Here is a 24914-nt window from a genome sequence, read left to right as displayed (position 1 = left end):
CAACAGAGGATGAGATGGCTGGATGGCATCACTGACTCGATGGACATGAGTTTGAGTAAACTCCGGGAGTTGGTGATGAGCAGAGAGGCCTGGCGTGCTGCAGTTCATGGGGTCACAAAGAGTCGGACATGAACTGAAGTGAACCCATGTTTATTGAACACAATATTATGATTAGTAGCTCAAACTATCACTTAACAAACCTTACCTCAAATTAGCACACTTATTTAAAATTTTTTTATGTAACTGCAGACTAGAAAAGGTACAAGAGTCATGAGTCATACAAAATATTCCCAAGTTACTCTTTCTCCAGATTTTATAAATGACAACATTTTACTACATTTATTTTTATCATATTTTCCCTCTTTTTGTTGAAAGTTCTATATTTACTGACGTTGGTACTTAGAATCTGAGTTTAGAGAGGGCTTTTAGCAACTTTAAGGTTTATAATTTTTTATTTGGTATTTACTTTGCTTAAGCAGCCCTTTATACCCCAGATGCACCTGCTTCACTAGTTTTACTTGTGGGATCTTCAAAAATACATTGCGATTGATTCATAGAACTAAAATTGATCCTTCTTGATATAAAATATATCATGTTCTTCACCATGAGACTGCCCAGCTATGTCAGTAGGCTTATACCATATCTTATTATACATTATATGACTGCTTTACTTCTATAGGGTGTGGCTTAGGAGCTCAGGTCTTGAAGTCAGGTATCTTGGGTTTGATGCTGACCTGAAAGACTCATGGCTGAAGGAAGGTATATTAGTTAAACATCAGGTTGAGGATTTAGCACTGAACTACCAGTCAGCCAGGATAAAGAGGTGGCTGTGATTTCCACTCAGTAGTAAGTCTTTTAGTTTGTAAGGGCTGTAAGAAAAATGAAACCTCAGTGTCCCAGCAGAAATGGCTTTGACTGATATCAACACAAGCTTTTAAAGAAAATAAAGAGCCATTCAACGTGTGTCTATTTCTAAAATCAGCCCTGCATAAAAGGAAGAGCAGAACGATAATTTTTCATGGACAGAAAAGTTATGTTACTTATGCTATGGAATAAAACTTATGCTGGTTTAATACAGGTATTAAACTTGAAGAATTTTAATGGGTCATTCATTCGGCTATAAAAGAGTCCAGAGGAGGAGATGGTTCTCATCTTGTATACCATATATCCCTAGAGGTTCCACTTCCCTGATAGCTCAGTTGGTAACGAATCCACCTGCAATGCAGGAAACCCTGTTTTGATTCCTGGGTCGGGAAGATCCGCTGGAGAAGGGATAGGCTACCCTCTCCAGTATTCTTGGGCTTCTCTTGTTGCTAAGCTGGTAAAGAACCTGCCTGCAGTAAGGGAGTAAGTTCAACCCCTGGGTTGGGAACATCCCCTGGAGAAGGGAAAGGCTACCCACTCCAGTATTCTGCCCTGGAGAATTCCATAGGTGAAAAGCATCTTGGGAGCTGTTAACAGGGGCAGAAGTAGATAAGACCCAAGTCCTTTCCCCTCCACACACAGAAGGATTGAGTCTGAAGAGCTCACGCTATTGTATGATTTAGTATACTCCATCAATACAAACTGAGTATCTACTTGCTCAGCAGTTATGGGTCCCATGAAAGAAGACTTTCAAAAAAATTATTTGTCAAATAACAATACAAATATAATCCCATTCATGAAAGAAATATAACATCAATCCCACACACATACATTTTATAATTACTATCTAAAAGTATACTTCTCAAATGTTAAGCACAGGCTGTCAAGGCCAAATGATTGTAATCCAAAGTATGTTATTTAAATTCTTTGATTCTCAGTTTCCTCACCTGCAATAATACCACCTACCCTTGTGGAGCTGTTTTAAGCTTTAGAAATAAAGAGCTGAGCATTAAGCATAGGAAATGGCACACAATAGGTGCTTAGTAGATGGCAGCTACTATTATTATTATTCATTGCTGTACCTGGATGTCTGACAAAGCAGAATGGTAGATGACTTCAAAATGAGAATTATTATTGAAAATCTAAATAGCTTATATAGCTCAACCAGTAGTCACAGAGCACTCCACCTCACCTCTCACTACTCAGGTCTCCCATCCATTCCTCCAGGCACTTTAACCCTGCTTCAGTTCCATCAACCCATGTTCTCCCTCACATCAGGTCTTCACAAACACCCTGCTCTCAGAAGACTCTTCCTTTTATTTCCTCCTTGGTCACCTATATTCTTTAAATCTTAGCTTAAACATCACTTCCTCTGGGAAGACTTCCTTGACAAGCTGTTACTACAAATAACTTTTATTGCTTCTTCTCTTTCAGATACTGATGTCAAGGAGGCTCAACTATATATATATATATATATATATATTGAGGTCTATATTGCCAATGTATTTCTAGCCTACATAAAGAATTCCTCTGATTTACTTTGGCAAAGAGGGCAGGTGCTCTGTTTGTGTTCCAATTTTTTCAAATTATATGTAAACAGAAGTGCCACTTATTATAGTTTTCTACTTTCTACTTATAGGAAAAATTTTATAGGACAAACTGAACTTTTCAAACAAACAAAAAGTACTGATGTTGAAATTGATAGTTTGATAAGCAAACTTGATGATTCATAGGAAACATTACATGTCTCTAAGAACAAAATTATGGAATTGACTAAAATAAGTCGATAAAGCTAAGTGATTACTGAAAAAGAAAATTTTCTGCAGTTCAGCTTTGGGAGGTCCTTTGGAATACGTACATTAGATGAACAGTGTAAGCCTCTTCTAATTAGAAAAGTGAATTCCAGGTCAAAGTAGCTATAGAATATTAATATATTATTCTCATTTTAATTTCTTAAAGTCCTATCATACTACACCACCAGATATAATTTTGGTTCAAAATTATATTTTATGAATGGAGTAAAAACTGGACATGTTCTTGAGCTCTACTGAAAAAACTGGCATTTCGCTAATCACTATGGTGACTACACTGGGTGACAGACCATCCAGGGTGAAGGACACCAGTGCTGACCTTGCCTCAGGCCAAGTGGGTATCCACTCTGACCTAGAGCCTGAGTTTCAATAATTCACAATCCAGAGCAATACAAGGAAGAACCAGAGGTTCTTAGTAAAGAAAACGGAAGCAGCTGGCTTTATGACTAATGTAACTGCAGAAGATAAGTTACTTGACAATGAGGGCAAAAAGAGAGAGTCAAAGACCAACTCTTCTAGAAAAGGAGGTCAAATCCCACCCCCTCCAATTTTTCATTAGACAAGTCTGATAATATTACCAGTACTACTGATAGCGATAAGAATGAAAATAATAATAGCAAAAAGAGAACTTTTATCAAAGGTTTATTATATATCAGGTACTATTTTAAATTATTTAATAAATAGGTTATTTAATACTTTAAGTATTTAGACATAATTATTTTTATACAGTAGGGTATTCAGTCTTAGGAAATAAATTGTTTGTCAAAAGTCATATAACTAAAAAGAGCAAGAATCAGGATTTAAATCCATCCTTTCAACTATGAATCTCACTTTCTTAATCTGTACGAAACCTGACTTATTGATGAAATATCTCTCAAAGAAATAAAAGGGGAAAATCAAAATCCGTGCAAAAAAAGAAATACATAACAGTCAAGAGAATCTAATGTTAAAGAAAAAAATCTAGAAAGACCCTAGAGAAAATTATTGGATTTGGCTCTGTCCAAGATAATCACGATGGTGTGATCACTCACCTAGGGCCAGACATCCTGGAATGTGATGTCAAGTGAGCCTTAGAAAGCATCACTACGAACAAAGCTAGTGGAGGTGATGGAATTCCAGTTGAGCTATTTCAAACCCTGAAAGACGATGCTGTGAAAGTGCTGCACTCAATATGCCAGCAAATTTGGAAAACTCAACAGTGGCCACAGGACTGGAAAAAGGTCCGTTTTCATTCCAATCCCAAAGAAAGGTAATGCCAAAGAATGCTCAAACGACCGCACAATTGCACTCATCTCACATGCTAGTAAAGTAATGCTCAAAATTCTCCAAGCCAGACTTCAGCAGTACATAAACTGTGAACTTCCAGATGTTCAAGCTGGGTTTAGAAAAGGCAGAGGAACCAGAGATCAAATTGCCAACATCTGCTGGATCATGGAAAAAGCAAGAGAGTTCCAGAAAAACATCTATTTCTGCTTTATTGATTATGTCAAAGCCTTTGACTGTGTGGATCACAATAAACTGTGGAAGATTCTGAAAGAGATGGGAATACCAGACCACCTGACCTGCCTCTTGAGAAACCTATATGCAGGACAGGAAGCAACAGTTAGAACTGGACTTGGAACAACAGAATGGTTCCAAGTAGGAAAAGGAGTACGTCAAGGCTGTATATTGTCACTATGCTTATTGAACTTATATGCAGAATACATCATGAGAAACGCTGGGCTGGAAGAAGCACAAGCTGGAATCCAGATTGCCAGGAGAAATCTCAATAACCTCAGATATGCAGATGACACCACCCTTATGGCAGAAAGTGAAGAGGAACTAAAAAGCCTCTTGATGAAAGTGAAAGTGGAGAGTGAAAAAGTTGGCTTAAAGCTCAACGTTCAGAAAATGAAGATCATGGCATCTGGTCCCATCACTTCATGGGAAATAGATGGGGAAACAGTGGAAACAGTGGCAGACTTTATTTTTTGGGGCTCCCAAATCAGTGCAGATGGTGACTGCAGCCATGAAATTAAAAGACGCTTACTCCTTGGAAGAAAAGTTATGACCAACCTAGATAGCATATTCAAAAGCAGAGACATTACTTTGCCAACTAAGGTCTGTCTAGTCAAGGCCATGGTCTTTCCAGTGGTCATATATGGATGTGAGAGTTGGACTGTGAAGAAAGCCGAGCGCCGAAGAATTGATGCTGTAGTGTTGGAGAGGACTTTTGAGAGTCCCTTGGACTGCAAGGAGAGCCAACCAGTCCATTCCAAAGGAGGTCAGTCCTGGGTGTTCTTTGGAAGGAATGATGCTAAAGCTGAAACTCCAGTACTTTGGCCACCTCATTCCAAGAGTTGACTCATTTGAAAAGACTCTGATGCTGGGAGGATTGGAGGCAGGAGGAGAAAGGGACGACAGAGGATGAGATGGCTGGATGGCATCACCGAGTCAATGGACGTGAGTTTGAGTGAACTCTGGGAGTTGGTGACGGACAGGGAGGCCTCAGTTTGTGTCTGACTCTTTGCGACCCCATGAATCGCAGCACGCCAAAGCTCAACATTCAGAAAACGAAGATCAGGGCATCTAGTCCCATCAATTCATGGGAAATAGATGGGGAAACAGTGGAAACAGTGCCAGGGAGGCCTGGCGTGCTATGATTCATGGGGTCGCAAAGAGTCGGACACGACTGAGCGACTGAACTGAACTGAAGTGATGGTGCACAGTCCAATATTCTTGCCTGGAGAATTCCATGGACAGAGGAGGCTGGCAGACAGCAGTCCTTGGGGTCACAAAGAGTAGCACACAATTAGTAACTAACATTTTCACTTTCTAAGTGTACAGTATCCATTGCACGGGTAGCACCCAAATTTCATAGGATTAAAAAGTGGTTAGACAAAACGGAAATGTAATAAATAACTGTCATATCTACGTCCAGGAAATTAGCAATGAGGGAATACCTAAAGAAACATGTCAACTGAAGAGGGAAAATACTCAGGAGGAGATACATGTAAAGATACCATACTCAAGGTCCCACAAGAGGTTCTTACACAACATTGTTCCACAGCCCTCACTCCCAGCCCCCTTACCTTCTTGATTTCACCTGAGCTCTTCAATATTTCTATGAAGAAATGCCCTTTTCCAGTTTGTTTTTTCTGTGAACTCCAACTTTTCCTTCAGCACAGAGTTCAAAGGTTACATCCTTGGTAAAGACATCACTGACCCTCATTTACAAAACAATTTTCATTTTTACTCCTAAGGAACTTTGTATCTAATTCTATAACAAATCCATCTCCATTAAAAGTTGGTTTCGGAGGGTTCCCTGGTGGCTCAGTGGTAAAGAGCCAAAGCAGGAGACATGGGTTGGATCCATGGTCTGGGAATATCCCAAGTGGGCTGCCGTCTATGGGATCACACAGAGTTGGAGACGACTGAAGTGACTTAGCAGCAGCAGCAGCGGCGGCGGCAAGGAGCAACTAGGCTCATGGGCCACAACTACTGAACCTGTGCCCTAGAGCTTGTGAGCTGCAACTATATGGCCAGCGTGCAGCAACTGCTGAAGCCCATATGCCCTAGAGCTTGTACTCTGCGACAAGAGAGGCTACTGCAATGACAAGCCCACGCACTGCAACTGGAGAGTAGCCCCTGCTTGCTGCAGCTAGAGAAAAGCCAACACAGCAACGAAGACACAGCACAGCCACAAACAAATAAACAAAATCACCGGTTTCCTGTAATCAGGTACCAAATTGAATTACCTTTGAAACCCTAGCATTTATACAGAGCCTGGCATATTACTCTTAAAATATACTATCCAGAACTGTTAATAATTTTTTAAATAATTTTTAACTCTAGATGAGAAAATATTCTAAAGATCACTTAAAAGAGAATCAAAGACTATAACTACGCAACTATTTAAATAGTAGTTCTTATTTTTACAAATATTCAGTACAGTTGGTCAACTGAAGAATCTTCTTATTGAGTTGGCACAGTAAAATTTATTTCGATTATAAATCAACATGTTCCTTCAAAGCACCTTACTTTTTTATATTGGATACTAAAAATTAGCAGCTCTGATTCCAAAGATAAATATGTTCCTCAAGAACTAAAATTAATGTCTTTTAAAAAATTATTTTTACAAAAGACTTTCAACTGAAATTCATTTAAAAATATAACCCCACCTTTTAGGATGTCTGCCACAGCCTTAATTATGAAAACACTATTCCCTTAGGGGACTAAGCCAACGAGAATCAAGTCCCAAGTAAGAGAAAATGAGAGAAAAATGTCTTTGTTTCTGTTGATTATATCAAATAATGATCTGAAATGAAACGAATTCTATTCATGCCCATTGAAGCTAGGATGAACAAGAAGCAAACCTCTTGACCCAGAACAGAGGAAAGATAGACAAGGAAGATGGATGCACTACCTTGGGCTTAGTTCTCCAAGCTAACACAGGGTTCCATCCACAATATTATTGATCAAATTTTAATCCTCTACATTCTGTTTTGGACTCAATATTTTATAGGCAATCATTTTTTCCTCTTAATCACTGTTGACTGCTTCCATCAGAAGAACTTTCTCATGGGTATACTGCTAATTACCATGGCTTCCTTCTGACTGTGATGATTTACTACACACAGGAACACGGAGAAGAGAAGTGAGGACAGAAATAACCCATTAAGCTGTGGCCTAAAGTGGGGAAGTCAGGAGGAGCATTGATACCTAACATTAATCCCTAAAATCCATCTTCTAAGGGTTGTGGCACCATTTTAAAGATATCTATAAACCGTCACAAAGAGTTGGACACGGCTGAGCGACTGAACTGAACCTTCTTGAAGACTGCCCTTTTCCTAACTGACAGTTCTGGTTGGATTTGTTTCCTACACGAAATGTCTTTTTGACCACATGATAATATGCTCACTCTCCAGGATGCACCATAACTTAAGTGGGAATGCTAAATGGGTGATAAATTGATACTAGACAAAAGGAAACAATATAGCCACCCAGCTATTACATCCATTCTGTGAAAGAAACAAACAGTATCTGGGCAGAGAAAGGTCAAGATTCACAGTCTCTGACAATAAAAGAATCTGAACAAAGTTAACAGCATCTTTGAATACAAACATATATATATGTCCTTGAACTCAGACAGAAGCCCCTGAACCCCAGGGCTCAACTGTCCCTGGGGTATTACACTTAGAAGGAGCAGTATTAGGACAACATACTCTCCCACTTTGAGAGAAAAGATGCATGATCTTTTTCAAGGAAAAGGGAAGACAGGCAGAGACAGTAGAGTCAGGAAGAAATCCAGCTGGGGGACCAGTTAAAATTCTGGAAAGCCTGAATGGGAGAAAATATTCTTGGAGCCCTGGTTCAAGAGTTAGGCTGGTTTAGAAATTATCCTCAATGTCAGAAGCATTTGTGAAATACCTGGATCCCATGATTAAAACATGAATAAAAGTTCTGAATTTTTACTAGATTCTACCTTGAAAAGAATTTAAACTGGCTGGCTATAATGTAAAATGAAATAGCAGGAATATATTTTCCTTTTCCTCTACCTTGAATTTTTTTTAACTTATTTATTTTTAATTGAAAGATAATTGCTTTACAATATTGTGTTGGTTTCTGTCAAACATCAACATGAGTCAGCCATAGGTATACATATGTCCCCGCCTTCTTGAACCTCCCTCCCACATCCTACTCTATCCCATCTCTCTAGGTGTCACAGAGCCCCACTTTAAGTTCCCTGAGTCATTTACCCTGGATTTTTAATTCACGTCCAGGGCAAGTAGGGTTAGAAGACCTCTCAAAATTAGGCATAAAATGACCAACTTGAAGACATATCTACAAGAAAATCTGACAAATCACTCAAGGAAGGGATAGGGGAAGGGAGATTAGCACATTTCTAGTCATATTCAATAGAGGACCTATTAATTCAAAAGGGCTTTTTACAAATATGATAACGATAAATAATATCAAGTTTGCAGTTTCTAATCAAGACACTGAACTTGAATGTTCTTATGTATTTTATTTAAATGGGCAACAATGTCTGCATTTTTAAGCTGAGACTCTATGGCATTTTATGAATAATGAAATATTGGAAAAAATAGAAAATTTGATAAAGAATTATATAATAATACCTCAAAATATCTTCTTAGAATTCTCCATTCCTAAATCAGATTGTCCAAGGAAAGTGACAAACTGATTCTTAACATCATACAGAATAAATTAAAAATAACTGAAATATTTTTAAAATAAACGTTTTGCTTGGTACTTATTACACAATGAAATTAAAACCCTTAGGGCTTTGGAGAAATAAAACTATATATTAAGATTTTAAAATGTTCTGGTTTCTCAAAATTCCAATACACTTAATATTTTTTTTAATTAATTAATTTATTTTTTATTTTACTCTACAATTCTGTATTGGTTTTGCCATACATTGACATGAATCCACCACGGTGTTACACTGTCTCAAAATTTAAAGATTCAGCTATGGGCTTTTTCTTTACACCATATGGCCAAAGCAAGGAAAGCTAGAACACAATGAAAAGTTAAATCAATAGAAGCAACTACCTTTGACATCAATGCTATGATTTCAACATCCATCATGGGTCAGTGACAAGACTTGGAATATTTTAAAGGCATCCTACCAGTTTGAAAACTTAAGATGACATCAGCATATTAACAATACAAAGATGTTAGAATAATAAGAAATTATAGCACCTATCTTAACAGTTATCGACAATCTATATTCACAGAAACACTGCTCGAATGCCCTGGGGATCTTCAAATATGTCACTGTTCTAGAGGAGAGGAAAGGAAAACAGAGGAGAGGAGAGAGGAGGCGGGGGAGAGAAGGAGAAGGGAGGGGAGACGAGAAAGGAAGGAAACAGGAGGTGAGGAAGGAAAGGAGAAAGAGAGGAAGGGAGGAATGGAGAGAGGAAGGGAGGAAGGAAGGAAAGGACAGAGTAAACAAAATCTTTCCCAATAACATAAGCCTGGAAGGACAATATGACAAGCATTTCCAGGCATATATCACAATAACCCACTATGTGAAATAAAGTACTTTGTTGACAAAAAGAAAATGAAAGCTCTCAAATTCTTTGATGTAAGGGGACCAGGTTGTCACCGGCCTTGAATGTCCTAGAAGAAAGAACTAACTTGAGGAACTGGAAAATACGCCTGTTGGGAACGAGCCATGTGGCATAACCATAAAGTTTTCTATACTGTGTTCCATACGTACATGAGAGTATTTTTTTTATAAGGATATGAACAAAGTGTGTGTGTATATGTGTAATTTTCTATTTATAGCTGGTGATATCGATTTTCTACTTCTGTTAGGAATTTAGTTTAGTTTTGTTTTGTTTTGGTTTGGTTTTATATATATTTGAGCCAGACATCCTGGAATGTGATGTCAAGTGGGCTTTAGAAAGCATCACTATGAACAAAGCTAGTGGAGGTGATGGAATTCCAGTTGAGCTATTTCAAATCCTGAAAGATGATGCTGTGAAAGTGCTGCACTTAATATGCCAGAAAATTTGGAAAACTCAGCAGTGGCCACAGGACTGGAAAGGTCCGTTTTCATTCCAATCCCAAAGAAAGGTAATGCCAAAGAATGCTCAAACTACCGCACAACTGCACTCATCTCGCTTGCTAGTAAAGTAATGCTCAAAATTCTCCAAGCCAGGCTTCAGCAATACATGAACTGGGAACTTCCTGATGTTCAAGTTGGTTTTAGAAAAGGCAGAGGAACCAGAGATCAAATTGCCAACATCTGCTGGATCATGAAAAAGCAAGAGAGTTCCAGAAAAACATCTATTTCTGCTTTACTGACTATGTCAAAGCCTTTGACTGTGTGGATCACAATAAACTGTGGAAGATTCTGAGAGAGATGGGAATACCAGACCACCTTACCTGCCTCTTGAGAAACCTATATGCAGGTCAGGAAGCAACAGTTAGAACTGGACATGGAACAACAGACTGGTTCCAAATAGGAAAAGGAGTACAACATGGCTGTATATTGTCACCCTGCTTATTTAACTTACATGCAGAGTACATCATGAGAAATGCTGGACTGGAAGAAACACAAGCTGGAATCAAGATTGCTGGGAGAAATATCAATAACCTCAGATACGCAGATGACACCACCCTTATGGCAGGAAGTGAAGAGGAACTAAAAAGCCTCTTGATGAAAGTAAAAGAAGACAGTGAAAAAGCTGGCTTAAAGCTCAACATTCAGAAAATGAAGATCATGGCATCCGGTCCCATCACTTCATGGGAAATAGATGGGGAAACAGTGGAAACAGTGTCAGACTTTATTTTTGGGGGCTCCAAAATCACTGCAGATGGTGACTGCAGCCATGAAATTAAAAGACGCTTACTCCTTGGAAGAAAAGTTATGACCAACCTAGATAGCATGTTGTAAAGCAGAGAAATTACTTTGCCAACTAAGGTCCATCTAGTCAAGGCTATGGTTTTCCCTGTGGTCATGTATGGATGTGAGAGTTGGACTGTGAAGAAGGCTGAGAGCCAAAGAATTGATGCTTTTGAACTGTGTGTTGGAGAAGACTCTTGATAGTCCCTTGAACTGCAAGGAGATCCAGCCAGTCCATTCTGAAGGACATCAGCCCTGGGATTTCTTTGGAAGGAATGATGCTAAAGCTGAAACTCCAGTACTTTGGCCACCTCATGGGAAGAGTTGACTCATTGGAAAAGACTTTGATGTTGGGAGGGATTGGGGGCAGGAGGAGAAGGGCATGACAGAGGATGAGATGGCTGGATGGCATCACTGACTCGATGGATGTGAATCTGAGTGAACTCTGGGAATTGGTGATGGACAGGGAGGCCTGGCATGCTGTGATTCACGGGGGAGCAAAGAGCTGGACACGACTGAGTGACTGAACTGAACTGAACTGAATATAGAAAGTGATTCTATTTAAGAAGCAATCAGATCTCCTCTATCAACTCTGTGCAATGAGGTGACTGGCCTTCCCTAACTATGGTGAAAGTCTGAATGTTTATTCTTTGGTTTAACCTCTCCACTGAGGAAACCAAGTACAGGTGAAACCATATTGAAAAGAAGGATTCAGTGAATTAGCGTAAGAAATGTCCAACTATCTTTCCTTACTCAGCTCCCCAGGCAACTAAGCATTCACCCACCAGGCAAGAAGTTGAAGTCGTCTTTAAAAATATGACCACCTCAAGAGGAAAAAAAGTACTGAACATCAGAAGGTCCCCAGTTAAAAAGCCCAGTCAAGTGACTCTATACTGAAGTCAACAAAGTCACTGATGCATTCAAATCAGGCTTTTTTTTTTTTTAAGTTATTTTTTATTTTACTTTACAATTCTGTATTGGTTTTGCCATACATTGACATGAATCCACCAAATCAGGCTTTTATCCCCACATTTTAAAATATGAATAAACCCTCAAAGATTATCTGGTATTTCAGAAATGTTCCTAATACAAATGACAGGCCAGAAAAAAACTATTCTACATGAAAGAAAGAGACTATATGAGAAGAAAATTTCACAAACTTGAAAAATTAATACCTTGAGAGGAAAAAAAGACACTATAAACAGGAAATAAAGCATGATGTTATAAAAAGGGCCATATAAGGAATTTTATAAAGCTCTTAAAAATTAAAATTATGGTAACAGAAATGAAAAGTAACAGATGGGATGAAAGATGAAACTAAAAACAGAACCAAAAAGTGAAAAAGGAGAAAAAAGGGGGGAGGTAATCATAAATGAAAAAAAAAAAAAAAGAAGAAGAAAAACTCCCAGTACTGGAGAACATGAGTGTCCATGAGATTGAATAGGCTCATCAAGGTTCCAGCACAATGTATGGGAATAGGCCCATATCAAGACATGAAATTTTAAGAAACTGGGATTTAAAACATGAGAGAAAAAAACATATAGGTTGCATACAATGGATCAAGGATCAGAACAGTCTTTCACTTTTCCATAGCAATTCTGAAAACTGGAAGACATTGGAACAATTCCCTCAAGATTCTGAAGAAAAAAATATCCTACCCCCAATTCTGTACCCATCCAACAACCAAACTGTGAAATAAATTCCCTCTCAGACACAAAAGAGCGCAAAATACACCATTTCTTAAGATGTGACTGCAAGCTGTGCTTTAGCAAATCAAAAAAGAGTTTAAGACACTGATTTAGGAAACAAGAAAGCCAACATAACAGAGAAAAGGGAAATCCCAGGATGATGGCAAAGGGATCGCCCAGGATGGGGCTGAGCAAAGAGCATCCATTCCAGACTGGAGCAGGTCACAATGCTCTAAGACTTACTCAACGGGACACATAATCATTAAATGCAAAGAAAGTAAATGAGTTTTACAAAAAAGAAAAGTAATCACAGCTCACTAGATAGATATGAATAGTTTTTATATGTCACAAGAATATAAACATTGATTAATGATCTATCAAAACTATAGCAAAACTATTAGGTTGAAACGTACGAAATTGCTGTTTTTTGTAGATCAAAAATTGCACATAGTTCAACCTAGCGTATCAGGAGCCTTTGGGACGGAAAAAGTGTGTGTGTGCGTGCACACAAGCATATGTTAAAGACTAACTAGAAAGAAGAGTATGATACAAAAATGTTTAAAAAAATCAAGAAACAGTAAAATAAACACTGCTTGCCTCTGAGAAGGAATAGAGGGAGGGTGAGGACTGCTTTTTTTTAAATAAAAAACTTGCTGAACTATTTTGACCTGTAGCAAATATCTAATAACACTAAACTTAATTTTTTAAAAAATGTTTCTTGAAAAGGAAGGAAGGAAAAAAGGAAGAAAAGGGAAAGGAGAAAGAGAGAAAGAAAAGAGTCCAGGAGTGAAGGCCAGGTGCACTTATCACACACACTTCAAGTACTCAAGGGAGCACCTTCTGGAGAAAAGAGCAGGCTCTCCACTGCACTGCCATCAGAGACAGGCATGCTCAAGGCCATTCTTCTTCCATACAGGAGACAAACAACAAACCACAGTGAGTGTAACTGCTCAATATGTGCTTAATATTGGTAGGCTGATGAATTATCTTCTTAAAATTATATATAACATTGTTCCTATAGTTCTCTACCTGCTCTTTGGATGATATGCCATAAGCTACTCTCTTCTGAATAATGTTCAGAGTCTTGAAATTGGTGATGACATCAATGATACCATTGTGTTATACAGAACAGGGAGAAGAGTGTGCTGAGAGTTAAGTATAAAAGAAATAATTGTGACAGATGTCTTCATTTACACTGAGAGTCCAAGACCCTTCTCCATGATTCTGGCACTTTCCTTGCCCATCCCACTTCTATCTCCTGAGAAGACCACAACCTTGAATCCTTCTGTCTATAATTTAAGAAAAGTTATCCCTCTACCCAAAGACTTCTTTATATTGCAATTTCAAAAACACATTTGCTGAAGATTTTCTTTGATCCTGAGAAATTACAGGAAAATTATCTTTCTCACATATTTTCTCACCATTCTTTAGAGGAAATGACAGGCCAATGTATTCACAATCCAAAGGAGAACTATTAACTGGCACAAAATAGCACTATTTTGTCAGTAGCTTTCCAAAACAAGCTCAGTGTCCCAAGTATGAATAAGCCTTGTAGTAAACATGTGATGATGAATTCATTCTCAATTTTTTAAGTGGCATGACTCAGATTTTCAGACCTTTAAGATAATTTAATTTTCATTAAACAGTAACAGCCACCATAACGCCCAGGCACCTTCCAAAATATCACAAAGGCAAAATCCCTTCCTGTAGGGTACAAACATCCTCTCCTTTATCAAATACTACCATAAGCCAATTACATAAAAATATGAGTGCCGACATTTCAATAAGAAAGAAATAGGAAGATGTGATAAAGAATAAGGAGGGGTGAAGAGGAGGAGAGGAGGAGAAAACCCAGTTAAGAGTGGTCAAGTCAGAAACAAATGCTCTCTTTAGGACTTAAGAGGCTCTTTTGGAAGACGGATTATAGTTTGAGTGTTTATCTTTGTATCCCTATAGCCTATCTCAGAAAGAACTTGGCACACCAGAAAATGCTCAAGGAACATTTGCTGACTTTATCTAAGAACTGAACGAGGTCTGTTTGGGCACGCATTGTGCCAGAAAGTGTTATCCGAATCATTTCTTCAACACAGCTATGTTGGAGGGGCAGCACAAGGAGGTGCACAGCATCTTCTCTGGGAACAGCAGCTCCTTACCTGTTGTTGGACTGGTACTTGCTGAACCACCTGTGTAGGCACTGCTGCTTGACTAGCCACAGATGTCTGTAAAGTCACTGTCGAACCTGTGTCCGACCCGGTCTCTGATGTCTGCATGATGGTCTCTGAAATTTATTAAAACAGAAAGAAAGTTTAAAATGCTATTCTTATATGACTAGACGCAGCACACTGTTCTTAACATCCTAAACTGAGACTAACCTTCTACTCCCAGAATATCTCTAACTCCACCCAACATGCTCTCTTGATATTCCATGCATGGTTATAGTCATGTTGACCACTTTTAAAATCAATATAGAAAATTGCTAATCTACAGTTTAAAAATATCCAGGAATACCTCTTATTTTGAGGCTATAAAGGTTGAACTTCAATGAGGTCTCATCTGTTATAAGCTGTTTCAAGCACACTATAAACTAGTCATATTGTAAATTATGCGAAGACTTAATTCTCATAACACAAACCCTAACTGGATGCAAATGTCATAAATTGTACTTTCTCAACACTTTTACAAACTATAGGATGTCACTGGAAGTGTACAATTTGTACACCCATGGTGGATTCATGTCAATGTATGGCAAAACCAATACAGAATTGTAAAGTAAAAAAACCAAAAAACAAAAAAAAAAATAAAACCAAAGAAAAAAAATAGAATAAATTATTTCTAAGGTCCAACTTTCAAACTCAATATTCACTGACTTTTAAAAATTAATGTGTATATAAAAACCAATTGATAGATCCTAAACTTAGCCACAGGATCAAGCTCACTGATTTTCTTGCCTGTGGGATGATATGATGCTAAAATCACAGTTAAATTATATTCTTACACAAAGATAGCCAAACAACAATAATGTTGAATATTTTGAAAGATAAGGAGGATCACTATTATCCAGTGACATTTGCAAACAAAGACACAAAATTTTACCATCTCTCATTCACAACTCAACATGGCATATTTTTCAGTTCTCATGTGCCTACCTTACTAAATCATGATTAAATTTTACAGTGTACATTCAACAAGTATGGTTTCTTAGGCCCTGATATTCCCTTTTGTTACTTATACAGTCAATAGAAAAAATATTAATTTCTTTGCTATTGAGCAGGGACCAGAATTCTAATTTTCTTTCCTAGGGGAAAAACAATATTTAATTGGTAGCTTAAGAAAAATACTGCATTATGGTTTAAATCCATGAACACTATGATGAACATTAATTTTCCCAAAGAAAATTCTGAAAGAGCATTCAGTTCTTTCAGTAGAAAATTAACCTCTCTCAGCATCTTTTGTCACAGCATGACCTCTTCCAATTTTTCCCCAAATCTTTTCAATCATCTCATTCAATTTCAGAAACGGACCTCTGAAGATATCTAATCTAAACTTATTTCATAAAAGAGAAAACTAAAGCCAGAGAGGTTAAGAGACTTGCTCAAGGTGACAGGGAGTAGAGAAAGGACTAGGCCTTTTCACTTCAAATCTCTGCTTAGTTTTCTTTCTAGACCTTGATACTGGTATAACTTTAGGTGATTGACTATTCTTATTCCATTGTTAGACAAACCCCGAAAGCAGAACAATAAACCTTAGTACGTACAAAAAGATACAGCAGTAAACTAACACTGACAGAGTATTTAACATATGCTATGTTCTCTTCTAAATGCTTTAAATGTTAATTCATAAATAACTCCATGTGACAACCCATTGTGGTTGGTATGATTATAATCTCCACTTACAGATGAGGAGCGTTATGCCCATACAGTGAAGCTAGAGAGGGGCTACAGAAAGAAAGTGGTGGCGACTGTGGCTACCACTCCATTTATTTGGGCCAGCTAATGTTCAGCTCAGGGATAACTGAATTTATGGGAAAGCAAAACTGCAGCTGTCAGTTTCTCCAGTTTTCCAAAAGAAGACTTTTTTATGTGAAATAGCTAAAGATGGTGGCTAATTAACAAAAAATGTAACACTGATCTCCAAACACACACACAGCCTTTTTATTTCACTACTATTAAGACCACGAATATGCCTGACAATATTTGAGAATGATAGTATTCACTACATGAAACTCTTGCCTAATTAAGATTACCTGGGGTTCCCAAAATTGGGAGAGGGGATACACAAATTCAGAACTCTATCTGGACCTCTTCTTCTTTATTCCATTGTAGAGGGAAAAAATACCCTCCCCCCAAAGAAAGCACATGCCAATTTCCTTCAATTCATTACACACTTTTGGGCAATTGACGCCACTTGTACTATAGCAGAGGGCTATTAGTGAGAGTGAGGTGACACCTTTCTGCAGGGAATGAGGAATGAACCAGACGTTAGATAGCATCTTCAGTGAGTTTTTCTTAGCTTCTCTTCCCAACTCCAAGAGAGGAATTGGTCAATTTAGTACACAAATGAGGAACACAGTTACCAGTTACGTTTTTGTGTTTAAGCTATTCAATCAAGGGTTGGATGAGATTCTTACAGTGAAGTCACTCAAAGTAAAACTCTCTCCTGCTCATTCCAGTCTTGGCTAGGAACTTCACTGAGGCTCTTTCGTGTGTCCAGGGGTCTGTACTGAAGATCACCCTACACACTCTGTTTTGGTATATGACTCATAATTTGACCACCACTGTTTTAGACAAATATATATTAAGACTTTAAATAATGAAGATCTTTAAAAAATTAAATGGATTTTGAAAGTAATTCCTCAGTAAATCACCTGAAAGAGCTTATCAGAAGGTAAAAGGCACAGATTTGAAAACTGGGTGCCTATGGACCATATTAGACTCCATAGATAGGCTTTGCCACAGACTATCTACAAATTAAAAATTTTAATTGTCAGCCTTTAAAAATCAGAAAATTCTGTGTTAAAAGCCAAATTTCTAAATTCTCTAGAAAAATCTGAATATCTAGAAAAGCCAAATTTCTAAATTCTCTTGAAAAACCTGAATATCTAGAAATATCTGAATATCTAAAACACATATTATGTGTTTTATACTCAAATTATTTATATGGCAATACATATACTTGGCCTTGATAGGCATTTGAGGCATAAAAGAAACACCCAAGCTTTGACTACTTTACTAATAGGAATGTTTAACTTATAGATGATTGGAACTAAAATCTTTATCATTCAACCTCATCTCTGGGTCAGCTGAGGCCCAGAGATGTTAAGTCACTGAACCGAGATCAAATAGCTGTTGGAAGTAAACAAAGAGGGTATGGACATAACACTGAAGCTCATGCATTGAACTACTAAACAAACTCGAAGTCCTGAGTTTCATAATTGACACTGAATAGACCAGAAGTGAAGAGAATTTAAAAAAGCAACTTGATGAACTTTTAGAATGAGAAAGAAGGAAAAAGATCCCAATTATTTAATAGGAGCAACCTTTACAGAATAGAATGGGGAAAATAAAATGGAGTGAAAATGATGGCCTATATACCTTAAAGTTAGAGAGTCATGGAGAAACTTACATCCAGCTTCTCGCTCTAGTATATACCACATCAAAACCAGCACAGAAAGACCAATCCAGAACATTCAATAACTTCCAGAATATCTACTGTTTACTCCCAAGTTACTGCTCATCATCTAATCTCCTTGACTCCTGAATTACAGGGTCATGCCAACTGATAAGAACTTAACCTCTCAGTTTGGTCTCTACCCTTCCTTAATAGACACAACTTAATTATCTTCTGATTTCATTTTCTTCCTCAAGTTTGCAGAAGAGGTTCTCTCCACCAAAGCCTCAGGCCTTCAAAGGATCTTAGTTATATCCCTCCCAGAGTCATAACAAAAAAACAGTCACAATCCCATAGTTAGGTCTCTCATTAACTAGTCTTTTCCAGGTGCCACACAATATGCTAACAGCTTGAAATATATCTTCTCATTTAATCCTCAAAACACCCCTATAATGGTAATGCTGCTGCTGCTATGTTGCTTCAGTCGTGTCCGACTCTGTGCGACCCCACAGACGGCAGCCCACCAGGCTCCCCCATCCCTGGGATGCTCCAGGCAAGAACACTGGAGTGGGTTGCCATGTCCTTCTCCAATGCATGAAAGTGAAAAGTGAAAATGAAGTCGCTCAGTCGTGTCCGACTAGTAGCAACCCCATGGAGTGCAGCCTACCAGGCTCCTCCGTCCATGGGATTTTCCAGGCAAGAGTACTGGAGTCGGGTGCCACTGCCTTCTCCGAATGGTAATGCTATTATTTCCAATTAAAAAATGAGAAAACTGAAGCACAAATTGATTAAAAACTTGCTGAAAGCCACACAGTTGGTAGTAAGTGTCTAAATTCAAATCCAGATTTGCTTTACTCTAAAGCCCAAGTTACCATATACCACACACATGCCATAATGTACATTACTGAATACTTTGCAAAATCACAATGAAAGACTTCAAAATGAAACGCTAGAGATAACTGGTCTGAACAGAAAATCTTTGGGATTCTCAATCTATCCCATTTGATCTATACTTCTAATAACAGTGAGACATCTCTTTTCTCTCTGACATCGAACACAGGAAGTACTCTTTTTCTACTGAGACATAATAAAACTGAACTGAGCTATCAGGGAAGCCTCATTGCCCATTTGGTAAAGAATCTGTCTGCAATGCAGGAGACCTGGGTTCTACCCCTGGGTTAGGAAGATCCCCTGGAGAAGGGAAAAGCTACCCACTCCAGTATTCTGGCCTAGATAATTCCATGGACTGTATAATCCATGGGGTCACAAAGAGTCAGACACAACTAAGCGACCTTCACTTTCACTTTCAATAAAACCCAACTAGTGTTTTCCCAGAGGCATTTTAACTAATTAATTCCGAAGACCTGATTTAATAGCAGATCAATCTGAATGTTAAAGCATGCTGAGAAGTGTAAGCTTCCCGCCAAATTTTCCTAAACAGGTCATTTAAACCCACTGACACATGTAGAGTATTTTGGTAGCTTTCCAACATTACTTGAAAGCACAGACCATCACATGAGGGTAGTGTCTTAGCATGCTTCATTTGTAGGTTTTGTTTTAGATCCAGTATAAAGGATTGTGTGTACATCTGAGGTGTTCCCATTCATCTAATGGTGGTTTCTGATGTTTTGTTTATGTTTGGGAGTAATTTGGTTAGTTTAGTTCCTTCTTAGCCCCCTTTCAAGTGATATTTGTTTATCAGCCACAAATGCTGTCACATTAATCCATTTTGATAAGCTAACTAAACCCCTGCAGTTTGTCCATGATGCAGTCCATATGTAAATAAGTTGTATATTCTTGCAGGAGAGAAATGCACAATTTCAGTCTAGTCATCCTTGCCTAATGTGGCTGTCAGGTGTGTCAAGAGCAACAGATGCTTGTTTGACAAAGGACCTTTTTATTCTGGCTAATTAAGCAGTTGGACACACCCGCCTGTTAACGGTTTTTGCTTTGTATGGCCAGCTCTGGCTGAATCATGCGAATCTACAGCTAAATAGGCCACATTTTGAAAGAAGGCTAATTAACCCTTGGAAAAAGGAAAAGAATATTGCAAAAACCCAGCTGCTGAATGCAGCAAGATCACCATTCTGCAACCTGATGGGCAAAACCTAGGCAAAGCAAATGTGTTTGGAACAAACACACATTATTGCAAGTTTCAAGGCATTCAAGTGTTCTTTGTGAAACTTCCTGAAGATTATTTAATACACTCAAATTCACAGCTGGATTTCTTTCATCACACACAATGTACATGCCAGATTAAATGGTTTAATAGTCTGACCTAATCAATTACTTATCAAACAGAACTATATAACTGGGCTAGCTTAAAAGTACATAGTATCATCTAATTTTTATTGGGTTTTTTCATCCTGAAATAATTTGCTTTCCAAAAAAAAAAGCAAAGTCTGCAAAGCTTGGTCCCAGTATACTGATTGTACTGTCGTTACACACTTAGGAATGTAACAAGTTTTAATTCAGTTCAGTTCAAAATAAAAACCTGTAATTTGAATACAACAGAGAATTATCTTCCTCTATCCTTAGTACAGAAAAGCAAAAGATGGTAATTCCAATTTCTATTTGAACCAAATTAACCAATATTATTATGATAGTCAGTTATTGGTATAGTAAAAATAAATCACACCTAAAATGTGACATTAAAGAATAAATTACTTAGAAACCTGGTTCAACATAAGACCATATGAATGCTATTTACAGGAAAAAAGTCATAATTTAAAATTATTACTTATATAATACAGAATAAGGAGTTTAACATCAGTGTGCTTTCATGGAGAAACATCCAAAATCACAACAAAACTTTTTCAGTAAGAGATTACTAATACTCTGACTAAGCATCAGTATTCTTAAATAAATGTTAGTAAATAAATAAAAGCATATATAACACCCATAGCATTGAAAACCTCTACTTATTAAAATTAGACAACTCAGTCATGATTTTGGGGAAAAAAATAGCTGATACATACTTTCCTGAACATAAAGCCAGTATGAAATACACATTTCTGACTATTCTGAAGTAGATGATGAAAATATTAAGATCATTCTAATTCTTTAGAAAAAAACTAAGAATATTAAGCAATTTTCAAAGTTGACAATATAATGAAAAATAATGAGGTATATTAGAAATTATATATAGGGTTAAAATAATGTGGTTTTCTTTTTTTGAAACTGACAAAACTTTATTGGGCTGAATAATTTAGCTACAAATGTAAAACACTATGTCTTGGCTTTTTTCTTTTTTTCACTTCACTAGCACAAATGATGGAGAAGGAAACAGCAACCCACTCCAGTTTTCTTGCCTGGAGAATCCCAGGGACAGGGGAGCCTGGTGGGCTGCCATCTATGGGGTCCCACAGAATCGGACACGACTGAAGTGACTTAGCAGCAGCAGCAGCCCAAACGAAAACAAACTGGTTAAGCTACAATCTAACAGTCAGCTCTTTTTACTTGAAATATACCTCTGTGAAAAGTTTACTCATTGTAAATAAAGCACAGGGCTTTCTCAAATCAGTAAATCAAGTAACTAAAGAGATGTAAAACAAAAATTTCTAATTTTCTATATTATAAAAGCTCTGCTTCTTTTTTAGATTTGATGCTATGATCCTCCTGTGTACATTTAATCTTTTGTACTAAATTGATCTGTAGAAAAATGATGGAATGATAATAGTGTAGACTTCTTGGCAGTCATCTTCCTGTGATAACTGATGATGGAGATTAATCTTGGAAATGATTAATCAGCACACTGGTAACATATACAATTTGCCTGGGTAACTTTTTTCACTTTTCAAACAAAAGTTTTCTCTTTGATTCAGAAATAGATTATGAAAAACTGTTCTTTGGAGAAGACAAATCAAATTAAATAACTTTAACATTTTTTATCTTAATGGACTAATTAAAAAATGAAACAACCTATTAACACATTACTTAAACCAAACTGCTGAAATGATGTAAGAATTTTGTTATTTGTTTCTAGTTATCAAAAGAGACTATTAGCAGTTACAGAGGTAATTCCTGGGAAAACAGACCTACGTGCTTGTCCAGTCTACTGCTGAGGCCATCCTGCCTGGCATTTTCTCGCACTCACTTTGACAAATTAAAAGGCAAATCAGTCTTACGTAGGTGATATATGCTTTTAAAAAAAAAAAAAGGAGCACTCAGATAACAGCTAAAAGAGAAGAAAACCAATGAACAAAAATTTCTGAATATCCTATACTTTTTCTTACTAGAAGAAGAGTCTGAGAACAAAGTGATGCAACATACAGAAAAGATTCTTACCAAAATCTATGAGACAAACCCATAAATGTTTCTTATTATTGGTCAATTCAATCCTGACAGGGACTAGAAACTATTAAATGGAGTATTTAATGATGACAGCTCTTAGAATTAAAAAACAAAGAGCATTTTATCATAAATCAATAATTTTCATTACTAGAAACAATAATAAAAATAGCTAGCATATGTTGAGCATTTCCTATGTGACAGATGCTTTGCATCTTTGCATACATTGAACCTTAATTTCAACCATGAAGTAGATATTCTCATTTTATAGGAGAGAAAAGGCTTCAGGTTAGTTCAGTTCAGTTCAGTCACTCAGTCATGTCCGACTCTTTGTGACCCCATGAACTGCAGCATGCCAGGCCTCCCTGTCCATCACCAACTCCTGGAGTTCACTCAAACTCAGAATTATGTAATTTGCTGACAGTCACAGAACTATTAAGTGATAAAGAAAGGATTCAAGTTCAGGTCTGCCTCACTCCAATAATGGCACCCTGACACTGGATCCCAGGCAGCAATATAAACAGCTAGACAGGTGAGGCTATTTTAGTGAAATCATCAAGATAAAGTATTCTATGGAGACTTTAGGTGCTAAGAAAGAATTCTAAATTTGAACAAATGGACACAAATATCACGTGAACTGTAAATATGTACTATGCCTAGTATTTGATCATTATGTAATCAAAGTTATGTTTATGACATAGAAAAGCATATCATGGGTTAAGAGATATGCACTGACCTTGTGTTCAGAAAATATTTTATAGATGGAAGAGGAAATAATATGAGACTTGTCTCCTTTTAAGAATTTAAATTTGTCTTAGAAAAACAGTCAAATGGACCCATTTAGGCAAGTATCTCTATAATAATATACACAAATACAAAGATGTTCACTTAAGTATTATTTATGACAGTCAATAATAACTGAAATGTCTGTAATGGGGGTACTAATAAATTCTTCTATTCTATATTCCTATAATGGAACATTCTATAGGTCTATAAAAGTCAGCATGGAAAGATGTTCATAATACTTAAGTATAAGAAGCAGGATGCCAAATAATATGCAGCCCATGGTATAATTTTATTCACAGATATAAAATGGCATGCTGCTGCTGCTGCTAAGTCACTTCAGTCATGTCCGACTCTGTGCGATCTCATAGACAGCAGCCCACCAGGCTCCCCCGTCCCTGGGGTTCTCCAGGCAAGAACACTGGAGTGGGTTGCCATTTCCTTCTCCAATGCATGAAAGTGAAAAGTGAAAGTGAAGTCGCTCAGTCGTGTCCGACCCTCAGCGACCCCATGGACCGCAGCCCACCAGGCTCCTCCGTCCATGGGATTCTCCAGGCAAGAGGACTGGAGTGGGGAGCCATTGCCTTGTCTGTAAAATGGCATGGTTTGGTAAAATTCTTGAGGGTATACAGTGACATCAGTGTACCTCCTAAGGACTCCTGAAATACAAGCTTTCCCAAACCAATGATCTTAACTTTGGGTGGCCTCAAGCTAACCATAGGCTTGCTGGTCAAAAGCAACATGAGCTCCAGAGACTTATCCTACCCTAGAGCCATCCCAAAAAGTCAGTTTTGTATTCTGTAAAAGAGCCCTTATAATCCCCAAAATACCTGTATAGTATCTGATCCCAAAATACCTGTATAGTATTTGATCCTTTCAGTTAGTAAAAGTTCTGTCTGCCTTCCTACTAAGTGGCTCAAAATTCCCAAAGTGCTCTAAAAACCAACATTTTCAATATTTCTAATGGAACGGGCTACATGCAAAACAATGAAATTAGATAATTCTTTAACACCATACACAAAAATAAGCTCAAAATGGATTAAAGACCTAAATGTGAGACTATACACTATAAAATTCCTAGAGGAAAACATGTGCAGAACACTCTGACATAAATTGCAGCAGTATCTTTTTTGATCAATTTCCCAGGATAATGTAAAGAAAAACAAAAATATACAAATGGGATTGACTTAAACTCAAAAGCTTTTGCACTGCAAAGGAAACAATAAACAAGATGAAAAGACAGCCCACAGATGGGGAGAAAATATTTGCAAATGATGTGGCCTACAAGGGATTAGTATCCAAAATTTATAACCAGCTTGTGATGCTTAATAGCATCAAAACAAACAACTCAGACAACAAATGGGCAGAAGACTTAAATAGGTACTTCTCCAAAGACGACATACAGATGGCCAAGAGGCACATGAAAAGATGTTCAACATCACTAATTATTAGAGAAATGAAAAACAAAACTACAATGAGCTATCACCTCACACTAGCCAGAATGGCTATCATCAA

At 37.5% G+C, this 24914-nt stretch overlaps 1 protein-coding gene across 3 annotated transcripts in view; it reads right to left on the bottom strand.

The window, feature by feature from the left end:
• The window catches only part of RFX3 (regulatory factor X3), a 337494-nt gene that overhangs the window by 179360 nt on the left and 133220 nt on the right, over positions 1-24914 (bottom strand). For all 3 annotated transcript variants that reach the window (XM_040244701.1, XM_040244629.1, XM_040244537.1), the window contains one exon: positions 14873-14997. In XM_040244701.1, the coding sequence (XP_040100635.1) occupies positions 14873-14989 (117 nt within the window). In that variant the 5' untranslated portion in view covers positions 14990-14997. The remainder of the gene's footprint in view (positions 1-14872; positions 14998-24914) is intronic.

This window comes from Oryx dammah, unplaced genomic scaffold (assembly GCF_014754425.2).
Source record: "Oryx dammah isolate SB20612 unplaced genomic scaffold, SCBI_Odam_1.1 HiC_scaffold_1, whole genome shotgun sequence".
NCBI lineage: Eukaryota > Metazoa > Chordata > Mammalia > Artiodactyla > Bovidae > Oryx > Oryx dammah.
The sequence above is the reverse complement of the archived record's forward strand: the minus strand, read 5'-3'. Positions and strand labels throughout refer to the sequence as shown.